General features: G+C 52.0%; 9 protein-coding genes across 9 annotated transcripts; 5 read left to right on the top strand and 4 right to left on the bottom strand.

Moving 5' to 3' along the window:
• Positions 1 to 265: 265 nt before the first annotated feature.
• GT037_003513 (dual specificity protein phosphatase 12) lies at positions 266 to 1,694 on the bottom strand (the record flags this gene model as incomplete). Its single annotated transcript, XM_038928560.1, has 4 exons — positions 266 to 623; positions 708 to 1,079; positions 1,338 to 1,559; positions 1,645 to 1,694. 4 exons carry the CDS (start codon positions 1,692 to 1,694, stop codon positions 266 to 268), a joined length of 1,002 nt encoding a protein of 333 aa, XP_038788267.1.
• Positions 1,695 to 3,529: 1,835 nt separating this feature from the next.
• Positions 3,530 to 3,760, top strand: GT037_003514 (uncharacterized protein; the record flags this gene model as incomplete). Its single annotated transcript, XM_038928561.1, has 1 exon — positions 3,530 to 3,760. A coding segment is annotated over one exon (231 nt), but the record flags the coding sequence as incomplete, so codon positions are not given.
• An 844-nt stretch (positions 3,761 to 4,604) lies between these two features.
• GT037_003515 (uncharacterized protein) lies at positions 4,605 to 7,040 on the top strand (the record flags this gene model as incomplete). Its single annotated transcript, XM_038928562.1, has 4 exons — positions 4,605 to 4,724; positions 4,893 to 5,209; positions 5,462 to 6,469; positions 6,548 to 7,040. 4 exons carry the CDS (start codon positions 4,605 to 4,607, stop codon positions 7,038 to 7,040), a joined length of 1,938 nt encoding a protein of 645 aa, XP_038788269.1.
• A 4,510-nt stretch (positions 7,041 to 11,550) lies between these two features.
• GT037_003516 (uncharacterized protein) lies at positions 11,551 to 12,067 on the bottom strand (the record flags this gene model as incomplete). Its single annotated transcript, XM_038928563.1, has 3 exons — positions 11,551 to 11,591; positions 11,636 to 11,909; positions 11,963 to 12,067. 3 exons carry the CDS (start codon positions 12,065 to 12,067, stop codon positions 11,551 to 11,553), a joined length of 420 nt encoding a protein of 139 aa, XP_038788270.1.
• Positions 12,068 to 12,565: 498 nt separating this feature from the next.
• On the top strand, positions 12,566 to 13,775 carry GT037_003517 (deoxyribonuclease tatd; the record flags this gene model as incomplete). Its single annotated transcript, XM_038928564.1, has 4 exons — positions 12,566 to 12,673; positions 12,725 to 13,322; positions 13,406 to 13,667; positions 13,727 to 13,775. 4 exons carry the CDS (start codon positions 12,566 to 12,568, stop codon positions 13,773 to 13,775), a joined length of 1,017 nt encoding a protein of 338 aa, XP_038788271.1.
• A 128-nt stretch (positions 13,776 to 13,903) lies between these two features.
• GT037_003518 (nadh-quinone oxidoreductase) lies at positions 13,904 to 14,750 on the bottom strand (the record flags this gene model as incomplete). The annotated part of the gene is made up of 3 exons (XM_038928565.1): positions 13,904 to 14,354; positions 14,450 to 14,651; positions 14,708 to 14,750. 3 exons carry the CDS (start codon positions 14,748 to 14,750, stop codon positions 13,904 to 13,906), a joined length of 696 nt encoding a protein of 231 aa, XP_038788272.1.
• Positions 14,751 to 15,072: 322 nt separating this feature from the next.
• GT037_003519 (mitochondrial atpase) lies at positions 15,073 to 18,285 on the top strand (the record flags this gene model as incomplete). Its single annotated transcript, XM_038928566.1, has 5 exons — positions 15,073 to 15,126; positions 15,181 to 15,471; positions 15,518 to 15,564; positions 16,066 to 16,115; positions 16,175 to 18,285. Coding segments are annotated over 5 exons (2,553 nt in total), but the record flags the coding sequence as incomplete, so codon positions are not given.
• A 92-nt stretch (positions 18,286 to 18,377) lies between these two features.
• Positions 18,378 to 19,502, bottom strand: GT037_003520 (ornithine carbamoyltransferase; the record flags this gene model as incomplete). The annotated part of the gene is made up of 2 exons (XM_038928567.1): positions 18,378 to 19,103; positions 19,155 to 19,502. The coding sequence occupies 2 exons, from the start codon at positions 19,500 to 19,502 to the stop codon at positions 18,378 to 18,380; spliced, it is 1,074 nt and encodes a 357-aa protein (XP_038788274.1).
• Positions 19,503 to 19,837: 335 nt separating this feature from the next.
• GT037_003521 (pre-rrna processing protein) lies at positions 19,838 to 22,665 on the top strand (the record flags this gene model as incomplete). Its single annotated transcript, XM_038928568.1, has 3 exons — positions 19,838 to 21,665; positions 21,733 to 22,080; positions 22,133 to 22,665. The coding sequence occupies 3 exons, from the start codon at positions 19,838 to 19,840 to the stop codon at positions 22,663 to 22,665; spliced, it is 2,709 nt and encodes a 902-aa protein (XP_038788275.1).
• Between the last annotated feature and the right edge of the window lie 1,632 nt (positions 22,666 to 24,297).

The following is a 24,297-nucleotide window of genomic DNA, read 5'->3' on the forward strand; positions in this document are numbered from 1 at the left end:
AGGAGTGAGATAGATAGATTGGTAGCCGATACAGAGATCGATTGAGCTTACTGTCCCATCATGTGGTTACACGTCGACCTGTAGTGTCCCCGAGCTGAGAGCATTCTTTACCATCTTTACCATCTTCTCTGTGGTGATGAAGTGACCGAGTGGATCGGAGATATGTCCTTCTTGGGGGTTTGATAGGGCACAGGCCACCGAAGGAGCTAAATGTGAGCTGTCTTTTCCTCGCCGAACTGATGTATAGCAACATCTTTCAGAGATCTTATAGGTTCCCTAACGGAGGCGGACCTGAAGCTCCCGGTGGACGCCGGATGCCAAAGTTTGCTTTCCTTGCTTCATCGATTCGACCTTTGGAAAGGCTGATACCAGGGACGACCCACTCTCCACAACTACACTGCATCCCCTGCCAGGCATACTTGCCTACGTTGGTGTGGCACTTTGGACACTCCAGACGCCCTTCCAACTTGCCTTGTTCGAGCTCCGGGCGCATCCACGACAGGGGATCTAGGAAGTAGTGGGCACAGTTCTGCGATGGAGCTTTTTGAGCTTCTGCGTTCTGGTCGCTGACAGATGGGGTGGACCCATGGAGTAGTAGATATTGTGACGTCGCTAATGCTCGTCTGAAACTTTGTAAGCGCTGAGCAAGATAGGCGGCAACAAGCTGTATGGTGACATCAGTCACGTCTTGCCACAACTCCACTTACCTGCATTTACGACATCTCAATTCGAAACCGGAAGATTCGTCGGCGACATGTTCGTCTTCGAAGCGAATCTTGTCCGCCTCTGGAGCTTGGCCACACGCGCGGCTCAGCTCGATTTCCCGTTGGTAAACCCATCGTTGATAGGCCGGGGTATCTTCGACGTTTTCAGGTGTCTGCATCTCACCGTATAGCTCCAGTTGTTTCATGAAGCCCTCGTTTGGTTCGCAGATGGATCGCGCTTGCCGAACGTGCGACAAAGCCTCCGACGGGCTGATGTTGTGCTCTTGCATCAAATAAGCGATGACGACGGTAGCCGATCGTGACTTGCCCATAGCACTAGAGAAGAGGTTGTGGTTGGCATATTGATACGAGTGGCTGAGAACAAATAGAGTGGCAACTGGGCGGTGTGTATCGGGAGAGGATCACAGAAAACGGAAGGCGAGAAAAGACGAAAAACACGATGCAGGACGCGCGGAAAGCAAAATTGAGCTGCATGCATTGCATACCAGTGACGAGGCCTTGGGGCTGTTGTCGTTTGTGAAGATGGCAAAACTGCCAAGCAAGGCAATCGTCGGCGGCGATCCAAAGTTGTTGGATATGCAAGGCTTCAGCTTGACCAGGATGTTGACTTACCAATGCACCAAGACTCCGCCACCTCCCTTAAGCCCCTCCCGTATGAAGCGATTTGTGGCAGGGAAATGCTCCAATAGATTTTCGTCTTCGACATCGTCCACCTCCACCACCATGTGCTTGAAGGGGCCGAACAAGTCTTGATCTAGTGGTGTGCGCAGGACCGACAAGACGTGCGTAATATTGGCTTGCTGGAGGGCCTCGCGCCGTCGCAGAGTGAACATGCTATGCAGCGATGGTTAGACAGTAGTCCGGTGACCCCAGACCTGAGCCATGGGGCAGATGCGAAACGATAGTCGACATTACGTACCCACCGATATACAGGTTCAAGTCTCCAGGGACTCTGTCGATGAGCGCCATGATAGGCGAAATGAGGTCCCCGAGAACAATCGGACGCCGGAGATGAGTGTACGGTGATCAACAATCCTAGAAGAAGCGCGCGTTGTTGAAGGTGTGAGAGAGATGGTCTAATTTTGACCGAGGGTTTCTGATCGCGCGTGCCCGCCAAAATTGCGGACCATCAGTAATGACATCTGTCATCGAGTTTGTTATATCGGCAAAGACGAAAAAATGCAGCGCGTTCGAGCAGCTGCCGAGCATTCTTCACCTTCAGAATTATTGGATTGACGGGTGTGACTCTACCCAAGGTTGCGGCCAAGAGTCACAGAGAGAGTACCATGAGCTTTGGAGACATCATGGAGCTAGCAGTTCGTAGCCTTATAGCTACACACACTATCTTCCTTGCCCGCCCGTGCTGCCCCGTAGTTGATAGTTCCTAGTGAGACCCTTTGCAATAGGAACTGTCATCAAGAGAGTCATGTGTCGTTGCAGTAAGCGGTATTTTCCGCAAGACCGCGGAGCTACACACTATGGATCAGGGACTGCATACAATTAACATGGGTGAGTTTATAGTTTGAATCGAGGAATTCCAGTTGTACGAAGAGTTCCCGAGGCCGTCCGTTGCTGCGCCCCAAAGATGTCGAGGTTGCCCGGGCAGCCATGAATCTGGACAGCGGTCGATGAGAGCCATATCTTGTCTCGTGTCAGTGGTGTGGTGTTGCTTCCATCGTGAGACAAGCAATATTGCAGTCGTTACCGACAGCCAGAAATAGCGAATTGCTCGTACTCCCCGGTTGCTTGCAAGGCTATGATGGCGCCTCGTCCCGCATCTCGGCGAAGCGCATCAATGCTTTGGAAAACGGGTAGAGACGCGGTAGTTGCAAATTTCCGTGCTTTCCATATCGCCGACTAGATGGAGAAGTCGCTGACATCACCCAAGACTTGCTGGTTCGCGCTGTCTCAAAGTGGCTGAACGACCGCTTACCTGACCACAAAGCATGGACCCACCTGCCGGTGAAAAAGCAACGTACCATGTAGGTACCACTGTTGGCCTCGCAGGTGTAGGTTCGGCCCCAATCCGATACCCCGGAGTAATACTCATGTCGTCTGCAAGTTGCCGCTCGTGACAGCACGAGGTACCCTGGAATGGACCATGGACACAGCCCCATGGGAAACATGTGTAGGAGCAGATGGAGGGAGGTGTTTTTTTGGTCTGTACAACGTGTAGTTGCCAAAAATACCATGTCAGGGAGCAGGGAATGCGACATCTCAGACAGGCAGCCTGTGTCGCATTGGCTGCCGGAGATAGTGCACTGTGTGCATAGCGTGTACGCCCCGCCGTGGATTCGATTTGATGGCGGAGGGCTTGCCGCTCAGGATGCAGGTATACCTAGGCAGTGTGTAGGGCAGGCCAGCTTCCCGCCGCGATAGCGATCAGCAGATCAGCGTGGCATGGGAGAACAGCCGTGGCCGTCTCAGCCTGACTGATGATGGGTGACTACAGTTGATGGTGCAATCGATGGCGCTTGTAAGGCTGCAAGGAGCTTGCTCTGTTGGAACTCCTCAGGCATCCGTGCGCACTGACTTCCGCTACCCGCACTCAAGTCTAACCCACACACGGTTGAATCTGACGCTGTGCCGTCTGCACCTCTCCCCCCAATCCCCATCGAGGCGAAGCGCAACGCTGCATTGTTGGACAATTTGGTCAGATTCCAGGCATGCAACCCTCGTCAGCCAGCGCGCCCACGCCGTCGGCATGCCTTCCAAGCCTGCCCTACCAGCCATCTCACCGTTGCACCGGCCTGACGTCCTGGCAGATCGGCTCTACTTGGTTTGCGTAATAATCGGCACACAGGGCAGCTGGACGAGCGGGCGCCAATCCTCGATTGATCTTTCTTGGTCCGACTGAGCTCTATCCCACGCTGCTGGGAGTCGTCTGCCGTCACGAGCAATCTACTGCGAGTCGACCTGCCAGCGCTAATGGCGAGCCCTATGCACGAGATGAGGGTCGGGGCGTGGACCTTGAAGCTTCTCGAAAGCCAGAGCTCTGCTCCGACCGACTAAAGGGTTGCATCTACCCCTGCTGAGGTCTCCACTGCGCTCCGTGCCAGGAGCAACCAGGCATAACCAATCACCGACATTCAAGCTCATCCAGCGTAGTGCTTTATGCTAACCGCACTCCCCGGTGGAGGGCGTTTCTTCTGCTCCGTCTGTTGCTGTTGCTGTTGCTGCTGCTGCTATCCAGCGGTGCCTCTGTCCTGCAGATTCTCTGCCTCTCCGGATCACTGGACGCCGAGGGACGCTTCCTTCTCCCTTTTACTCCACCCGCCTTCACGCTAAGGGCCCTACCGCAGTCCCGCGTCGTCTTGTCCGCTGCCGTGTAGCAGGAACAGGCCTCTTCCGAACGACCTGACGACTTCACTCGTTGCATTGCTCGCACCATACTGATTTTATGACGACTAGTCCCGGGCGAAAAGAAGCAATATCATTTTTGTGGCGGTGCTGGCCAGAACCCTTCCGTTCAGCTGAAGGACCCTCTCGCTCGTAGGGCTGAACATTTAACAGCCGCAAGCGCTAGCGCCCCCGCTTTCGCTTTTGTAAGCCTCGCCGTCGAGAATCCATCCCAACGACGCGTAAGTCCCACAAGACCGCAAAGGTACGTCGCATGCTGTTTAGTACGTAGTTTTTAGAGTTCAGCTACGTCTGCACGCCTTCACTCTGTCCTCCCCTGCCTGTCTCGGCCAGTCCGTGTCGTTTCGGGCTAACGATTCTACCTCTAGGTCCGTGCTCGCATACACTATCCAGTAGCGACCATACTCACTCTTCTTGCTTGTCGCGCTCGCCACATTCGCGGTGCTCGCGTGCTGCGCGAGTACGCTTCAGCTGCACCCTAGTGGCGCGCTCCCGGCGACCTCATCTTCCCTACGAGCCATGTCCTCCACACCGAGTATTCGCGTATATGATTCTCAGCGTGATTCTCACCACTACCAACTACCACACCACCGCCGACCGTCGATACCCACCCCGGCTGTCGCAATGGCCATACCGAGAGTATGTAAGCTCGTGTTCCAGCTGGTGAATATATAACGGGCGGTCTGGAGCAGCTTGTGGCTCGGTCACGCGAGATATAGCTCCTGAAAGAGTCACAAAGTGCTCCAGCCTCATCCGGGACTGAACACGCTATACGAATGGTTCACTGACTGTACCAAAATTTTATAGGCACGCGAAGAGGCACCACCACCCTTGCCTCCTCCACGTCATATCGACCTCAGTGGAAGAGACCCTGGTTGGCAATGGGGTAACACAAACAGCCCAAGGGATACCGGCTTTGGCGGAAATCGGCTCGCGACAGTTAGACCTGGCTCGAGCTTGTACGGTGGAGCCACAGGCAGCTATCCGCGGGAGCCTTCGGTCGATATGTTCAGCCCTGCCCGCGAACCTTCCGTCTCTAGATCCGTCGACGGCATGAGCGAACACAGCAACACCAGTGAGGACGACCGTAGTAACAAAGCTCGGCCATCTCTCAAGAACCACAGGTACGGAACACTCTGTTATACCTCCCCTCATCTCAAAGAGCAAGACGTGTTAGGGTTCTGGCAAGGTTCGGCAGCGCTTGTTTATCTTTGGTCGAGATGCCGTGTCACTGCTTCACTGACAAATCCTTGTCGTTTGGAGGATTCCCGTGCATGTCAATTGGTTCAGGACTTGTCAAGGGTTGACTGCATTCTTTGTGCCTACAAATCTGGCGTTGTGTCGTTTGCTCTCTAGTGACTGACAATGTGCCATAGACTCACGAGCGAACGACAACTCGGTCACAAAGCCGTGCAGAATTCATCGCATGCCTACGATAAGCAACTACTCTCGAAGATCGGCGGCCCGAATACACCCACACGAACAACCGCGTCATCCATCTCCTCTGCCAGCACTCACGACCCCGCCGCTTCCGATACACACGTCCCTTCTCACAAGCTCAGCGGTCAACTAAAACCATTGACTGTACCTACTATATCACCGAGTTACAACGGCTGGCGTAGTCCAGGATTCGATTCAACAGAATCACAAAGGGCACGCTACGGAAGCATCTCAACTCCAGGCCCTTTAGACGAGACATCTTCTCAGCACCGCGGTAGCTACGACCACAGCATATTCTCGGATCCCGAGTTTGGTGGCATGGAAGAAAATGGAATGCGTGATCTGAACATCAACGAACGTAGCCCTGCCGAGTCAGAGGACTATCAGTTAGGCCCTAAGGGTGGCCTAAAACGGCGGGCCTCGTCGCCGCCCTCTGAAGCCGCGCGCGACGATCGACCCGTCCCAAGCGGCCATAATGATCTCTACCACCGCCGCTCTCAGCAAATGCTGGTTAATCGGAATTGCGCAGCTTCCCGTTTTCAGTCAAATTCAAACTCGCTATCTTCGACTGGGTCCGTAAGTCAACGCAGCGGTTCGATCGGCTCTTCTTTCGGGTTTTCAACCGCTCCAAGCAGTATGGCAAGTTATTGCGGAGATCAGCGCGTTTCACCCAGTGCGTTGTCGCCTTTGGGCGAAACAGAGTTAGGCCCCGTCTCGCCATATGCAGCTAATAGGTCATTGGACCCTAGCCCCCACGGGTCGTTGTCACGACCTCCGCATCAGCGAGGCTTCTCGGAGTCCGAGCATCCGCAGATACGAAAAATGTCAACGGAAAGCATGTTGCACTCGCGACAGAATTCAATCGCAAATCGTATACCAGGAGCTTACATCTGCGAATGCTGTCCCAAGAAGCCCAAGAAATTCGACAGCGAAGATGAGTTGAGGTAAGTGCATGGATTCTCGCTTGCCCACCGCCATTTGGTCTGTCCACCATTGAGCGACCACGCTGACCCCAGCAACAGAGCACACGAGCTAGAGAAGCAGTACATTTGCCAGTACTGTCCCAATCGTTTCAAGAATAAGAACGAAGCCGAGCGCCATCAGAACTCTCTTCATTTACGTCGACATTCTTGGTCATGCGCCACGCTTGCCGGTGTTCATGCAGCTTTTCATCCCTCCCCTACTCGTCCGAACGTGGCAGACGTTTGCGGTTATTGCGGTGAAGAGTTCTCCAATCCTGCGGATTGGGAAGCACGATCTGAGCATCTGAATCATGTGCATAAGTTTGGGGAATGCAACCAAGCCAAGAAGTTTTTCCGCGCAGACCACTTCAGACAACACTTGAAGCATAGTCATGCCGGAACCAGTGGAAAATGGACGAACATGCTTGAGAATGCATGCATGAGAGACGAACCGCCACCACAGGAGCGTGTTGGCTCTATGGGATCTATCTCCGGCCCCTCAAGTCTCGCACCTAAGCCCGGTGTCATTAACGAAGCACATGACGAAGCATGATTTCGAAAGACGCGATATAATTCATGTGGGCCACCTACAGCGCCATTGGATATTGAAGATTTTCTGAACCCGCAGCAACAACCCCATCTAATCCGAGCGGCTTTTACACATCGAAACATACCCTTCAGCAACAGAGTCCGGTCGGAGCCGGCATTAGCACTTTCTTTGCATTAGTACTTGTCCTATAGAGCGGCGTTTTCAGATATCGCCCCTTCTGACGAAAAGTTTCCACACCTGCAGACAGCTTTGCAATTTTTCTATAGCCCTTGGCGGCGAAGCCCGTGCGTTTGGGCATAACGACACTGATGACGGCATTTGGTCTCATATAGCAGAGATCTTGTTACGCGGCCCAGAGACTTCTGGTGCCACTGAGCGGCAAATTTGTTGCATTTCAAGGATGTTTTATCCATTCAACGGGCGTTGATACGACAGGATGTCCAGAATCATTGTTTGAAGCGAAGACATCCATGTAGTCTTTCGACCTATTACACAGCATGTGTGTCATGTCAATGCATTAAGAACACTTCTCAAATGTTTCATTGACCTGAATCCTTTCCGGCGAGGCCGAACGTAACACCAAATACCCTGTCTTGGCGAGCGCAATCGTCGCGTCTCGGCCTCTGATACCCGTCTGAGGCGCGAACCATACAGCGGTTCCAATTGCTCTGACATCGGCGATGATGCAAAAGAGTTTTCTTGCTGCCGCACAGCCAGCAGCAAACATTGTTCGGCTGGGAGTCGGCGTTGAGCCTTGAGCCTTGGCATACCATACACGAGCGCCACAAACATCAGCGAACGCTTGTCAGCCCTTTAACATCAACATGCTTGACTGTCTTCAGAAACAAGAGTATGCGTAGCTTCACGTCAGCCATAACACTGAAGATTGATGTCCACAAATGGCCTTGTCACTCTGCTTCAAAGCACGTACATGTGGACTAGGTAATGGCATGAGCGAAAGCACACGCGTACGTATACCGTCAGCAAACGGATGTTTTTGTGGCGTTATCTCCGAAACTCATGTATACCTCGGAGGCGATGACGTTACTTCGTTCGAGCACATGACACGTACAAAAAGCCATCGCTAACACCATGTTCTGCTCGCGCGTATGTGCAATGCATTGAGATTGTATGAGCAGCATGGAAGAACGACGATGGGCATGCATCCTAGAAGACGATAACTTTCGATTTGTGCACGGATACAGAACACCAGGACAAATTTGATAATCCATCATTTCAGCTCCCAGTTATGCATCCTTACTACGGTTTCACCCAATTCACCTCATCTGGAATCACCGTTTCACTGAGCATATGGCGACCTGAATCCTCCAAGGAGACGCAATCGAAGAGTGGCACTATTTCCAGATCCTAAGCTGCTGGTATGCAATCTATCTTAGCAACATGCACACAAACTCACATACACGACAGTCTGAGCGCAACGAGTCCTCGAGAAACCATCAGCACGCATATCAGGTCATCACTGGCAAAAAACACAAATATGCGCCCTCCAGTAGCGCTGACGCAGAACTCGGTGTAGCCCCTTCTTACGTTTATGTTAATTTCTCCGACCCCACAGAAAATCTCTCGTTTCGGCGCGGCACGCGATGGTATCTGTAATCTGACATAACACAAAACATGCGAAACGTGGGGAAAGTTGTTTCGAAAGAGGTTGAGCTCACGTGGGTTGGGGTGAGCAGTGAGCAGTGAGCACTAGATTGGGGTGTAATCGCCGACTACCGTATATTGTCATGTTTTTGATGATTGGTCGATGACGGTGCATTGTTTGGAGTGGGTTATGATGGTTGTAATTATGGATATGGTCATGAGTAGGTCTTTTGTGATAAAGAGTGAGGTAGACAGAAGAGACGTAACGACGGATAAACAATCTTCGAAGGGAAGCAAATGTACGTTCATCTTGACGAGCGAGGGAGTTTTAAGACTTGCACACCTACTTCCAGAACCGTGTCTTGGACCATTGACCAAAGAACCTTCCTTGGATGGAATCCTATCAGGTAATATTGTTTTACGCTTGTGAAGTTGCTTCGGTATGTGCTACAACTCTCTTAGCAGCATTCTCTAAAGTTGATGACCGCACCACAATCTGCACGTCGCACTGAAATCAGAAAGCCCCGACACAAACCGTCGTGAACGGTGTACAGAAGTTCAGATCGACGCTTGTTAGCAAGATCTAAATCTCAGTTTTGGGTGCACATATTACTCCTCAGTACTAGGGTCGGTGAGATCTGCGAAGACACAGCGTGGCAGTTGACATGTTGCAATACAACCAATGAGAACTGAAGGTAAGCGGCTGCTGTATTCGAAGGCACTGTGCACACAAAGTACTGCCTTCAGGCGAGTGCTGACGCTGACATTGACCCGGCCGCAAGATCGGTCTCGCAAAAGCTTTTCCCTTGGACGCCTGAACCGCAGCAACAGTGGAGACCCGGTGACCCAGAGACGATGTGGCTGCAGAATCGTGAAATTTCCCTGTGGTGAGGCTTGAGGTGGGCAGGTGTCACAAGATGCTTATCGGCCTTGCTCTTTACGCATCTAACTAACTATGCTACAATTAGAAGGTGCGCTGTTATGATCATACATGCGGGGACATGTAAGCGATTACAGTATACACGATATGTCAAGTTAACTAGGTTATGGAGCGAATATGTGAAGCCGCTTGCATGCATGTGATGCGGTAAGTGTCATTATGTGTCGCGGTGTCCGTGTACATGCGCGGGACGATGCTGACGCGCCCAGGTCTGTAGCGAGGCTTGCTGTTTAGTCGGTCCTTCGGAACAAGGTTTGACGTGTTGTTCGCCTGATTACCCGAGAATGCTGACCATCAGCATCACGAGGAGCAGACTGATCGTAGGGCGGGTTTAGTGGCGGCCGCTAGACGGCCTGTGCCGCTGTATGAGCGTGGAGCTACAGGTAGTGCAGAGAGATTAGATATCGACTCAGTGGTAGATATGAAAAGGTCGAATGGTGTGGTGACAGATCCACAGAAGAGCATCGATGTCTGGCTGCAAGTATCAAGCATGAACAGCATCAGCGCTTCGGAAGCTTAGTACGTTGGAAGATCACAGATGACTGTAAGCCTCTGTAGGAATACCTTCCTTTCGAAAGACATACTGTTGGGCATTTTCCTGGTTGCATGTGCACCCAAGTCACCAGCCTGCTGCGATCCTTGGTACAGTGATCGTTGTTGAAAGGGCATCTTTCCTTAGATAGTACATTGCCAAGATGCTTATCGATGTCGTTGGCACGCGTATGGGATGACTCAGTATGTGCGATATAGTGACAAATGGTATGTACAGATAAGCGAGAGGGCGAGAAGGTAGGATGCGCTACGATGTTGAACAACGAGGTGTGGACCTATTCCAGTCCATTCCGTAGAGAGCATTCACACTGTCACTAGGGTGAAGTTATCTTCTGAGTCATCGATTGCGGCACAGAGTATCCTTGGCTAAGCCTGCTTAGCGATGCAGCGATATATCCGTACTTGTTCCAGCAAAGGCCGATCTCGGAGACGGTCAAGATGGCTAATGGCTCACTGCTGCACCAAACTTGCGAAGTACCGCAGCTTGCTACATATCCTTAAGTAACTCTGGGACAGACCAAGGTGCTCAGAACCCCGCAGGTGAGAACGACTATGGCCGTAATAGGCCAACCGGGTAGTCCACTAAATGACTCACTCACAATCATACCGAATGCAACAGCCATATGGCCTAATCCGTCCTTGAGGCCTTGATCAAAACGGAGTACAAAAGGTTTCCAGTCCGAATAGGAAAAGTTGGAATCGACCATATGGTCTTGCATAACACAGACCTGTGGATCGGTAGGGGAACTGCTGCAGCAATATAAGCTTCCAAGCCACTCTCGCAACAGTTTACACAAGCAAGCTGTCCTCAGGTGAATTCTACGAGCATGTCTGCAGAATTTGAGTGCACTTAGCGAGAGGAGTATTCATTTAGCGGGTCAAGGCATTCGAACATGTCGGTTAGGCTGTTAGTGAACGATGTCCTTTGTCAAAGGGTACCAAAGTGCCTAGGACTTAGTTCGGACATAACTATAAACAGGATGGCCATGTGTGACACGTATGACATTCAGTAAGCATGGGCTTTGAACCGGCCGCTAAATGCTGACTGCGTTGTTTTCGAAGGATGTATAGTCGGCGGTCGTAAGTCCCGTTACCGCTCGCCTAAGTAATTGCCGCCTGCTTCTAAGTGAGGGAAGAAGAAGAAGCCCTTGGAGTGACGGGAGCAGTCACTGGTCCATGGCTACAACCATTGTCGATGTTGGGGCATGTCATGCGCCTACGGATTCCCGCTAGGTACTGATGGAAAGTTTGCAGGGTTGTTCAGTCGTTCGCGGTTTCGTTTAGCAATCTCAGCATTCCGCAGCTTGTCCAGGCGCATTTGATAGAAGTTTCTGTGCAAAGTCAACATGCCTAACTCAAATAAAGAGTCTGTAGGAGTGGCCTTACTTGTTGAGCTGATATATGCGAGGACCAAGCTCAGCCTGATTTTGATCTTTGGTCTTCGAGAGCTCTTTGATCTACATTTAAGTTAGCCCAGCCAGCAAGGTATACCATATGCTACATGCTTTGTCATCTTTGGCCTTCTCGTCCTGTTTGTCCTCTTCTTCTTCTTTGCCCTTGGTCTCCTTCTCCTTCTCTTTATCCTTGTCCTTATCTTTTCCTTTTCGCTTCTCACGCTTGAGCTTCTGCTTCTCCTCATATTCTTTTTTTACAGCCTCAATCTCGCGATCCAGCTCATCTTGCTTCTTCTGGTCTGCGATCCTCTTTGCTTCATCAGCTTCTGGTTGACAAAAGCCTTTGTCAGATAAGTGCCCAGGACAGATGTAAAAGAAATCCTTTTAGTGAGTTAGCACAGAGTATTACAGCCTATCAGGTCAACCCTCCATACCTTGTTATTAGGGGTAACAAGTACACTGGTGGATGGCTTGTAGCATATCCAACAGGCCTTTGCAGCGTTATCCGCCACGCGACGAAGATGCCATAAATTCTCCATTGTTGTATCGATTGCGTTCTCAGGTGCTTTACACAACACCTAAGGAAGCGCGCAAGTGCACGAAAGTGTCTCGAGTGACGCCGAGTGCAGCTGGCTACTCACGAGACTAAGCCTAGCTTTGTTGGTTTGCCTCTTGCGTGGATGTCCCTGGGTGACCGTTCAGTATTGATACAAGATGCTGCCTGATTTACAGTGATGACTGGATGCGCAAAGAGATGCAGTCGTGAAAGAGAGTGGCTGTGCGAGAGATGCCAGCATCGAACCTAAACCTAAAACGGCTTAGTCACATATGCTTGAGGTAGCAACGATCAACCAGTGAGCATCATATTCCATCTACCAGTTTCATTCATGTTACTGAAGCCTATGCAAGCCTTGAGATATCGTGCTTCAGTTCATACCTCGAGTCGATGTCCTATACTGCGTCCTTCTAGCTTCATCCCACCCCTGTTGAGCAATTTTACACGTGCGTCATTACTCTAATTCTTTACTGACCTCGAGATGCTTACAAGACCGACATCGATATCAGACAGTACCTCCTTTACGTATCAAAAACCATCCGAAACCATCAAGATGACGACGGAAGCCCCTCAACTCAAGTACATCGATGTTGGTTCGCATCTCACTTTCCCGCCATATCCTACGTCTAATCTGCCCTAGATCGGTATCAACTTCACGGATCCGATATACCGTGGTGAATATCACGGCACTAAGCGTCACGAAGATGATTTCGAAGACGTCATACAGCGAGCCGTCGATGCTGGATGCAAGAAGTTCATGGTAACAGGTTCCGATCTCGAGGAATCCAAACATGCTGTCGAGATAGCGAAAGCGCACCCAGGGCTGTGCTATGCGACGGTTGGTGTACATCCTTGCTCAGCAAAACAGTTCGACACGCACCCTGGAGGCTCGTCTGAACTGCTCTCTGCGCTGAAAACCCTTGCGCTTGAGGCCAAGGAAGCAGGATATGCAGTTGCTTTTGGAGAGATAGGTCTTGATTATGACCGCCTGTTTCTAACGCCAAAGGAGCCACAGTTGAAGTACTTTGAGGCACAGCTGGCGATTGCAATTGAGGTCCAGCTACCACTGTTTCTACATTCGCGAGCCGCGAGCGAAGACTTTGAGAGGCTCTTGACCGCGAAACTGGATCAGCTGCCGAAACGAGGTTTGGTTCATAGCTTTACTGGCACAGCCGAGGAGATGCAGCGTCTTGTTGGCTTGGGTTTTGACATTGGAGTCAACGGATGCAGCATGAAAAGTAAGTACTCCATAGCCATTACTGCTTTAGTTACCGACACTATACACTTATCTACATAATATAGCACTAACTCAGTTGCTTAGCTGATGAGAATATCGCGGTGGTTAAACAAATACCGCTTGAGCGCCTGCAGATTGAGACTGACGGTCCATGGTGCGAGATGAGACCCAGTCATGCATCAGCCAAGTATTTGCAAGACGCGCCTCCGTTACCCAAGGCGGTCAAGAAGGAGAAGTTCGCCAAGGGTATGATGGTCAAGGGCCGCAACGAGCCGGCTACAATACCACACGTGGCATATGCGATTGCAAAGATCAAGGAAGTTACCGTGGAGGAGGTCTGCGACGCGTGAGTCCACCACTTTTTGTCTCAATACAGGCGATGAGAAGGAGCTGACAGATGTCTAGTGCTTGGAAGAATTCGGTCAAGATGTTTGGACTTGGCGAAACGGCGTAACACCACCATGACACCTTAGACTTGATATAGACTATGCATATAGAAGATCGATTTGTACAAGAGGAATCTGCTCCCTCAAACTCGCAGATAAAACGACCATCAAAATAGACCATACAAACCCATACCCTCTACTTCCTGTACCACATCCTGGTGATCTTGGTATGCCTCATCTTCTTCTGCAGCTGGAAGATTCCGTACATGAGCGCCTCGGCAGTGGGAGGGCATCCAGGCACGTAGATGTCTACTGGTACAATCCTGTCACATCCTCTTGTGACCGAGTAGCTGTAGTGGTAGTACCCTCCTCCGTTTGCGCAGCTGCCCATGGAAATAACCCACCGGGGGTCAGGCATTTGGTCGTAGACCTGTCGCAGCGCGGGCGCCATCTTGTTTGTCAGGGTTCCAGCTACGATCATGACATCGGACTGTCGGGGCGAGGCACGGAAAATGATACCGAGACGATCCTGATCGTATCGTGGGGTGGACAAGTGCATCATCTCGACGGCGCAGCATGCGAGACCAAAAGTCATAGGCCATAGGGAACTCTGACGGGCCCAGTTGGCTACTTGGTCGAGTGTCGTCCTGTTACCGCACGTTAGCGTATGCCCCTGCAGTCATTCCTTCCCGTCGCCCTCGTCTCTTTCCCCCCAAAGAAAAGGTGGCAAGTCATGACATACAATGCGTATTGCATAGCCCCCTTCTTTCCCTCCTGGCTCGGCAATGGCACCTCTACTCGCGCGGACTTCATCGGGGGTGGCGTCCCAGGGTTGCCGGGGATAGTTGCGGGCGTTTTCATAGTCGTAGCCCTGTCCGAAGAGCTCGAGGAGAGGAAAGCAGCGTTTCCGGCGCGGAATGGCATCAGTGCCGTCGCGGGTTTGGCTGCCCATGTTATTAGTTCCGGGAGACTGCGAGCTTTCGGGGTGGCGGGGACACACCTCGGAGAGCCATTGAGGCCGCAGACCTTGTTGTCGAAAACATTATTGCGACGAACAGGAAGGAAGGGCGTAAGTGAAGGAGTGGAGAGGCAAGATGTGGGGTGGCGGTCGAGGAGTCGCGAAGTTCATCGATGAGGTAGGTGCAGCAAAATGCTTGGCGGAAATCGATTAGTCGTCGATTTTGGTGCCATCTGATAGGTTAGGCGGCGATCGCGCCTCCCTCCCATCACCCTTTCGGTCTACGTCGGCCAGACTACTCCGCATACACGTCCCAGATCCACCAGATCCGTCTAAACCGGTGATATCGTATACAGAATGTCAGGCCGGGTAAGGGGCGTAAGTTTCCAGGACTTACAGTATGAGCTGACGACTGTCCTCAGGTCCCCTCTATCGCTTGCGTAGGCGTAATTGGCAAGCACGTGAGTACACCTGGTGTACGATTTCAATCTAGATAGAGTTGACCATTGTTACAGAATAATCCACTGCATATCTCTCTCTTTCCGGCTGAGGAGAGGGCACCACTAGAGTTCCAGTTCCTTCTTTCCTCATGTCTGGATATCTTTGAAGCTCGTCTACCGCACAAAACAGCAGACCAGGATTTTGGACTTCTTCAAGCTGTAGACGAGAGGTTAGCAATGTATGGCTGGCTCACCAACACCGGAGTCAAGTTCGTCATCGTTGTCGACATGGAAGGCAGGCCAGCTACAGCTCTCGACAGCAAGACCGCGACTGCTGTTGGGCTACGAGATGCGGACATGAAACCTGTACGATCAAAGCTCTATATTTCGGGCAATCTCTAATACCCATCAGGCTTTCAGGGCGTTGCAGACAGCTTACATCAAGCTATTGAGGAACCCGTAAGACGATCCAGGACCATGTGCGAACAAGATGCATACTAATCTCTGGTTTTACTGTGTAGGTTCTACGATCCAGATGAGCATTCCCCAGTTACAGCAAATGTCGAGCACAGGATCGGTTCGACACAGATCACAAGTCGCAAGTTCATCCAAGAGGTCAAAAAGATAGCCGATGCGTGGTCTCCCGGCGTTACAAGCATTTGACTGAACTGTACTCTAAGCGCGATACCATGTTGCATCTTGCCGGCGTTGATAGCAATTATTGGGATAATTGTTCTGTTTCTCAACTTCGCCTCTTTTGATGGCGCGTTGTCTGCCCATCCATCGGCATTTCCCAAAAAGCGCTAGCGCCGATTGCAGTCTAGTCGAAAGTCGGGGCAGATCACCTCGGTCATGTCGACTTCAAACATCCTGCCACATAGACTTTCGTTTCTTCAACCAATGACTACCAATGCCTTCCACCGGTGTTACAATCACCAACCCTTTGGTGCTCTATCGCAGTCTCATTGCTACACAGAAGATCCGACCTGATCCAGCCCAGCATCGTCTCGGTATGACGTCTACCATTTAGACAACACTAGCGTCGAGCATGTACTAAAACTGAACGCAGCATTACATTTACAGAAGCTCTATGACAGGTTGATCGACTATGAACCGACTGTAGAATACTCCAAGAGGCTTCAACAACTTACACGAGCTGTCGATGTGGGCCAAGATGCATCGTCATTATCAACAGACTCACACGTCAACCGCTTCGGTAGAAGGGGCGTGTGGACATCTTTACTTGCGCAAAAAGACAAAAGAGACTCCAAAGCATTGACACGTGTTCTGACTAGCCACGATGAGGCCATGCAACTGCAAAGTCCCAAAGGCCTCATGCTCCACGGCGAAGTTGGCACCGGAAAGAGTATGCTGATAGATCTCTTCCAAGATTGTCTACCAAACCGCAAGAAGCGGCGATGGCATTTCAATACCTTTATGCTCGATACCATCTCGCGTCTGGAGCAGCTGCGGATGTCGAGATCACTAGTGGTAGGACCTGGGACCGCCCACGATGAGTATTCCCTACTTCTCGTGGCACGCGACCTTATCGAGAAATCTCCCATCCTCTTCCTGGACGAGTTTCAATTGCCAGATCGTGCTGCTAGCAAGATTCTGTCCAATCTCATGACGTCGTTCTTCCAGCTTGGCGGCGTACTCATTGCGACCAGCAACCGCATGCCAGAAGAGCTGGCCAAAGCCGCGGGTATGGAGTTTTCGCGTCCTGTTACACGCCTTAGCCGGTTAGGATGGAGTATGAGCAAGAGCTCGTATACAAGGAGAGATGATGGGGCTGGCCAGATGGGAGAGTTCGCCGCGTTCTTGGAGGTGCTTAGGGCGAGATGCGAAGTTTGGGAGATGGAGGGGAAGAAAGATTATCGGAAGATTGAAAGCGAAGAACAGGAGGGGAGAAGAGATAGTGTGCAGATGCCAGCATCCGAAACCGTTGCTGCCAACGCCACTGCAACCTCGACAGTCGAGGCAATGGATACTACGGATCCTTCCAGTGCACCGCGAGACACGGGCCCCGAAGCCATGGAGACTTCATCTTTTCTTCCAAAGAACTACCTCATTCAGCCCACCACTACAGAGACGATGATAGAGTTTGGCGAATCTTTCAACTCTCTCGTCGAGCGCGCAACGAATCACGAATACCCAGTCCCTTGGGAGCCCGCGACCCTCACGGTCTACAACCGGCCCCTCGAGATTCCTGCTCAGTATAATGGTGTGGCATTCTTCACTTTTGCTGAGCTCTGCGGCGCAGTCTTAGGTCCAGCAGACTATATCACTTTAGCATCTACATACCATACCTTCATCGTCACCGATGTACCTGTCATGGGCTTACTGATGAAGAGCGAAGCAAGACGGTTCATCACTTTGCTCGACGCCATGTACGAAGCAAGATGTAGATTGATGATGACGGCAGCTGCAGGTCCCGATGGAATTTTCTTTCCATCCCGACCATCTACGGCGGAAGCAGGACAAGAGACACTAGACAATGACGCCGTATACCCAGAGACATATTCAGAGATTTACCAAGATCTCAATTCACCCTTCAGACCGAATATCTCGTCCTACTCTGGCGATAGTCTATCCGAAGACGCACTAGAAGATGATCCACCAAATCGCTCCCGCCAGGCAGGAACTTCTTTCACAGACGAGCGGAAATTTGGTCCTGGGTCTCCCGACTTTGCTAATATAGGGGGTTTGACAGGTGAAGATGAGAAGTTTGCTGTCAAGAGGGCGGAAAGTCGGATTTGGGAAATGTGTTCAGGGAAGTGGTGGGATCGCTCTTCTGCTGCGGCTGACGAGGCGACGCCATGGTGGAGACCTCTTCCTCTTGAATCAAGACACTGGGAAAGGGCTTCTGTGACGTCAAAACCTTGTCCAGCGCCGTCGCCAGAGTCACTTCCGCCTAACACGAAGATTCTGTCCAAAGACGAAGTTGAAAAGGACCGTCAGGAGGAGATGGAGGACATGTTCAAGCACGGTGCAAGTCCCTTCCGCACACATCCTGATGCTCCGCCCAAATTCAGCTGGACACATGCCTGGGGTATGATGACGTGGGGCAAGAAGGCTGGGGCTTGGGGAAAGGGTGTCGAAGGATTGAAAGACAGAAACTGCAGTGAAGAGGGCAGTGAAGACGGAAAGGACGGTAAAGAGGAGAAGAAAAGAGAGTAATCCGTAGAGTGTCTCGGCTAGCTGATGCAGTCGCTTGGTATGGATTCATCGTAGATATCAAGAAGCTTTGTTCATTCGAACCATGGATCTAGTCACTGAATGTTTCCCTTGTTCACAACGAAGGCTTCCAGCGCAGAAATGGCTGCCCATAACCTGTTCTCTGCCTCCTTGAACACGACACTCCTTGGCCCGTAAAAGACCTCATCAGCAACCTCGTCGGGATGCCTGGGTAGGCAATGCATGAAGCTCCAGTTGTCCTTGGCGCCGCCACGTTTGGCCAGTTCAGAGGTGATCTGGAAGCCGGAGAAGGCTTTGAGGCGCTTGGCAGTCTCCTCTTCCTGGCCCATGGATACCCAAGTGTCTGTCACGAGGATATCTGCATTCTTGATGGCTTCTTCGGGCGTGTTGGTTTCGAAGAGTTTGCCTGGGTGGGGAGACGTTTGCGCGGCATGGGAGATGACTTCACGCATGGCCTTGGGAATCTCGTAGCCAGCGGGGGTTGCGACGGCGATATCGATGCCTAGCTTTGTTGCACCAATGGCTAGATCAAAAAGGACATTGTTCGCATCTCCTATCCATGCAATCTTCAGGCCCTCTAGGCCGAGAGAGGTAGAGGATGTGGAAGGGTATATTTCGGCCATGGTCAGCAAGTCGGCGATGATCTGGAGGGGGTGATAGAGGTCCGAGAGGGCGTTTATGACGGGGACGCTCGAGTGCTTGGCGAGGTCGGCGACGTCAGCGTGAGGACCTACGCGGGCTACGATTGCGGCGGTCATGCTGGAGAGGACGAGCGAAGTGTCGTAGAGGGATTCGTTGACCTAGAATTGTCGCGTCAGCAGGTAAGGTGCCAGTAGCAGGCTCTGTCATACACCCAGCTGTATGTCGTCCTTGCCTAGGAACATGGGTGAGCCTCCAAAAGCCGCGATGGCGCCTTCGGTCGACACGCGTGTGCGGGTACTCCGTTTGCTGAAGGTCATTGCGACGGTCTTGCCTGCGAGTGCCCCGCGCATCGAATGCGGCACCTCTCCCGTCTGCTTGATGGCCGTCTTGTGTTGGTGGGCATTTTGGACGAGTGTAGTCAGCTCGGCGGGCGTGAGGTCTGCTATGGAGAGGAGATGGCGCGGCGCGAATGGCGATGTCGGAGGTGCAGCTGGCGAAGTAGAGTAGCAGCGGCGCAAGCTTCGTAGAGCGGCGGGAGAGGGGCGGAAAGCGGGCATGGTGCGTCAATTGCGGGTGCGGCGTTGGATGGAGCGACGCAGAGGCGTGATATAGTCACGGCGACGGTGAATTGAGTCACAGGGCGTGTTGTGACTCTTGTGAATTATTGTCTGTCAAGCCGCACTAGGACGTGACGCATGTGGGTGGAGATGCTGGGGTCGGGGCTAGCGGCCGCGGCAGGCACGGGCACACGTCGCTCCTGGGCTCTTATCCGGCGCCCAGCGAGTGGCTGAGTTCATGACGAGATGGACAACGTCAACCAACGTCAACCAGTTCCCAGTCCTTCTTGTTTCCTCTCGCCCCGACCCCGACCGGCACCAGCACCCCGCCCGTCATGTCCGTCGCCTGGACCCCCCTACGCCTGAAGATGGACGAGGACAACGCTGAGCAGCAGTGGGGCTCCAGCGCCAACGACACCCGCACGCCTAGTTCGCGACCCGTCTCGCACAAGTCGGCTCGCTCGTCGCGCTCAGCCCGCTCCCAGCAATCCAGCCGAACCACGGAGCAGACGCCGCTGCTGTCACAGCAAGACCGAGACGAGCACCAGAGACCCGATGACCAAGACGAGAGCACCCCCGCGACACGTTCGTTGCTGCGCTCCTTGAGCGGCGGCTCCGACAAGAGTGGCAGTGGCAAAGTCGCGCTGTGGAGGAAGCGATGGCCGAGCATACTCGCTCTCGTCCTGCTGTGTCTGCTCGTCATCTTCATCATGCTGGGCTTCCTAGCCAAGGAAAGCATCGAGGAGTACTCCATGCAGGCCGCTGACTTCAAGCCCACCAAGCTCTCCATGGACGGATTGACCGACCATGGTGCCAAGGTGCACATACAAGGAGACTTCACCATGAACGCGAGCAAAGTGAAGAAGCAGAGCGTGCGCAATCTCGGCCGCTTCGGCACGTGGATCGCCCACGAGGCTGAGACTGGGCCCTTCGATGCCGACGTCTACCTGCCCGAGTATGGCAACGTCTTGATCGGCACGGCCAAGATACCCGCAGTCAAAGTGGACATCCGGAATGGACACACCACACGCGTTTCCTTTGTTGCAACTGTACAACCCGGTTCGCCCGACGGTATTCGTAATGTCGCCAACGACTGGATCGATGGCCGACTAGGGCAGATAAGGCTCAAGGCCAAGGCCCAAGTCCCGTTGAAGTCGGGATTGATCAATATTGGCAAGCAGCTCGTTGAGCAATCCATCGTCTTCCAGGGACGCGACATTCCAACCCTTCCTCACTACAATATTACAAAGCTCAACCTTGGTGAGGCTAAGCATGGTCAGAAAGGGCTTGGTGCCGACGCCTCCATCGTCGTACAGAACGACTTCCCTGTCCAGATCACGCTGCCTCCTGTAGCTGTCGATGTTGGTATCGAGGGCTGTTCAGCATCCGACAAGCACATCATGGTAGGAACTGCTCAGACTGGCAAACTCGACATCAAGCCAAATTCAAATGTCAAAGTCGATGTTACGGGCAATGTCGCCAAGCTCTCAGATCCATTGACCCAAGTATGCCCCAACTCAGCCAAGTCTCCGCTTGACGCTTTCTTGGGCGATTACATGAAGGGCCAGGACGCGACCATCTACATCAACTGCTGCAAGTTTCCTGACCCTGCCACACCCGACTGGGCTCGTGAGCTACTAAAGGACATTACCGTTCCAGTTCCCTTCGCCGGAAAGTCCATGGGAAACATGATCAAAAACTTCTCTCTGGCCGACATGCACTTCAGTCTGCCCAACCCATTCGCTGAACCTGGCACGCCCGAAGCTCGTCCCAAGATCTCCGGCATTGTCAACGTCGATATTGGCCTGCCACACGAGATGAACTTCCCCGTTGATGTCACCCAGGTCAAAGCTGATGCTGACATTTACTACCATAAGAAGAAACTTGGAAAGATGAACCTAGAAAAATGGCAAAAGGCAAACTCCACCCGTATCGAAGGTCATGGCTCAGACGGACCGTCTCTCTTGGTCCAATCTGTCATCAAGAACGCACCCATTGAAATTCTGGATGACAACCTCTTCAGCGAGGTCGTGCAAGCTCTACTTTTCGGCGGCAAATCGGTTTTGATGGATCTCAAGGCCGCAGTCAGTATTGGTGTGGATACGCCTATGGGCAAGCTCGCTGTGCGAGGAATTCCGGCGCAAGGTGTCGTACCAGTCAAACGTTCGTAACCAGTTCGTGATCCAAGTTTGGCCGCATCTCCTGCACATAGCTAACTTTTGGCGTTCAGCAATTGGTCACGGCAAAGACACCCAGCCCGGCGATGGTAAAGACGAGGCAAGCAAAATCAATGTGCAGGTGGGCAATTTGTCCATCACCGACACCTCGCCTACTTCTCTTACAATCACCGCCCTGGTCAACTTTACTAATCCTTCGAAATACTCCGCAACGGTTCCTTACTTCAACATTAACATTCTGGCCAATGGCTCCCATATCGGTAGCGCAACGGTCAAGGATATGGAAGTTTCTCCCGGTAACAACACAAACAAACTTGCATCCGTTCTTTGGGATCCTTACACCTATGGTGGTGAAAAGGGGAAGAAGATTGGTGCAGAGTTGCTGTCTCAGTATATCTCCGGTACGTCAGTGTTAACCATGACTACGATCAACTGAACTAATACGCCCAACAGGCTACAATACCACTATAACTGTCCAGGCACACGAAAATTCCGTCCCGTCTGTCCCTTACATTGGCCGCCTGCTCTCGCAATTTCCCATCGAACGCCCTATGCCGCACATGTCAACCCCCAAGAAGCCGTGTGATAGTGATGATTGCGACGACCCGGAAGATGATGGCAGGTCCCACTTCATCCGTGGCACTACCATGCATCTCATCACAAGTACAGCCGTCTTCACTCTTGCATCACCTTTCCGCGCTACAACAATGTACATAACTAGCATGGACGCGACGGCCTATTACGAAGGTCACACAGCTGGGAAAATCGTTTACGACCTTCCTTTCGCTGTGCCTCCTGGCCTTTCTGAATCGCCGCGCTTACCCGTTGACTGGTCATTCGGTAGCCTTGGGTATCAGGCCATCAAGAGAGCACTTGGTGGGCAGTTGAAACTTAGCGCTTTCGCGTACGTGGGTGTTCGCATTGGCGAATGGCGAGAGGATATATGGTTCCAAGGTGGCAAGATCGGAGCGAATGTCCGTCTTTGATGCTCCGAAAACAGGTTGGGTCTAGATCTTCAGGCGTGATGATAGGATTGCATTCGTGTGTACATTAGGATAAGTTGAACAGGATGGGTAAGACAGAACCCGCTTGACAACGTCGGGTATATCTTCAAGGCAGGAGGCGTTTAGGTTTATGAAATTGCTAGCATGACGCTCTTGACGTGTCAATATGAGACATGTCTCTCCCTTGATCACGTTCGTATCTTGATTCCTATTTCGAGCTCCCCCCGCTTTGCAAGCGGATCTCGGTGTCCTTTTGGACCATAGTCTAATTGGTCTCTTGGCTTGATACAGTACCCGCACTGGACTATCACAGGTGAACCCCCTCTTTACACGCCTTTCATACGTCTTTGTTATAAAGGACTAGCGATATTTCGTGGATCTGAGTGATAGAATGTCACCATATTATCTTAGCGTAGAAGCAGCTTTTACTAGTGGAACGATGACGGTATATTAACTCTACGATCTGTTCAACTTGTTCAACCGAGACAGGGCCAGGCAAGCCTTCCTAGTCGTGGATTCTGAAGGGCAGGTGACAAGGGGCATGTTCAGCTAAACTATACTTCATCATATTGAAATGCGCTAGCGCAAGGGTACCACACAGGGCAGGGGCCAAGGGTCCACCGCTTATACTTGCTCACTTCCAAGACGAGCTGAAATCGCAAACGCCCAAAAGGTACTTGGTGTGATGACTGAGCCAACAAGTGATAGGGGTCCCGGCAAAAAAGAAGCATTTTCAGGTCTCAAATCAAGAGTGTTTCGATATGAGCCCATACCTTCACCGCAGAACATATTAACGGCGTCACTGCGGCGTTTCCGCTGAGTGATTGAGCGAGTCCATGTCTGCTTCATCGCGATGCTCGATTGTCGATGGTTCTCGAAGTCAATTTCCCATCTTTTGACCTTGCTGCAAATCAGCCATGTGGACACTCGATTAGCGGAATATACCGAGCCGTTTGACGCCAAGATTCGTGTCACCAGGGCATGGTAAACCAAGTGGAAGCTACTGGAACGACAAAGCAGTCGGCGATGACCATATGCTGGATGGATCCAGGTGCTGAGGGAAGTATTACTAGATATGTCACTACCTAAACGTGATTGGGTTTAGCATATCAGCTCGCTGGCCGTGGCTGGCCGTGATTGGCCGAGGAACACTCGCCCGGCACTAAAATTTCCCTCCCCGCGTATCGAACTTCAGCGTGCATCTGTGTTAACGTCACGGCACTCTGCAACATGGGAACCAGGGGCTTCGTCTTACACCGTCGGAAGGCGGGCTTCGCGTACTACAAATGCACTGAATCGACCCTTCTAGACCGCTACCTCTAGCGCGGATCCTATGATTTTACTGAGCGCTGCAAGATTACTTGAGAGTTGGCCCTTCAGGTGGCGGATATCGCAGCTGCAAGAGAGGCTATGAGAACGTTTTTGTCACATGGTTTGGGTTGCAGCTGAAGTCTTGTGTGATACAGGTTGTTGCGTTTCCGCCATTTTTGCTGGCCGCCCGGTGCTCCGAAGATTCTAGGCGCAGCATACCTAACCAAGCTTACGGCATCGTCTGGGAGTTGGCAAAAGCCGGTGTATAGCCTTTTGATCGTTCGATTATTCTGCTTTCACCCG

This window comes from Alternaria burnsii (genome assembly GCF_013036055.1).
Source record: "Alternaria burnsii strain CBS107.38 chromosome Unknown 730, whole genome shotgun sequence".
In the NCBI taxonomy this organism is placed as follows: domain Eukaryota; kingdom Fungi; phylum Ascomycota; class Dothideomycetes; order Pleosporales; family Pleosporaceae; genus Alternaria; species Alternaria burnsii.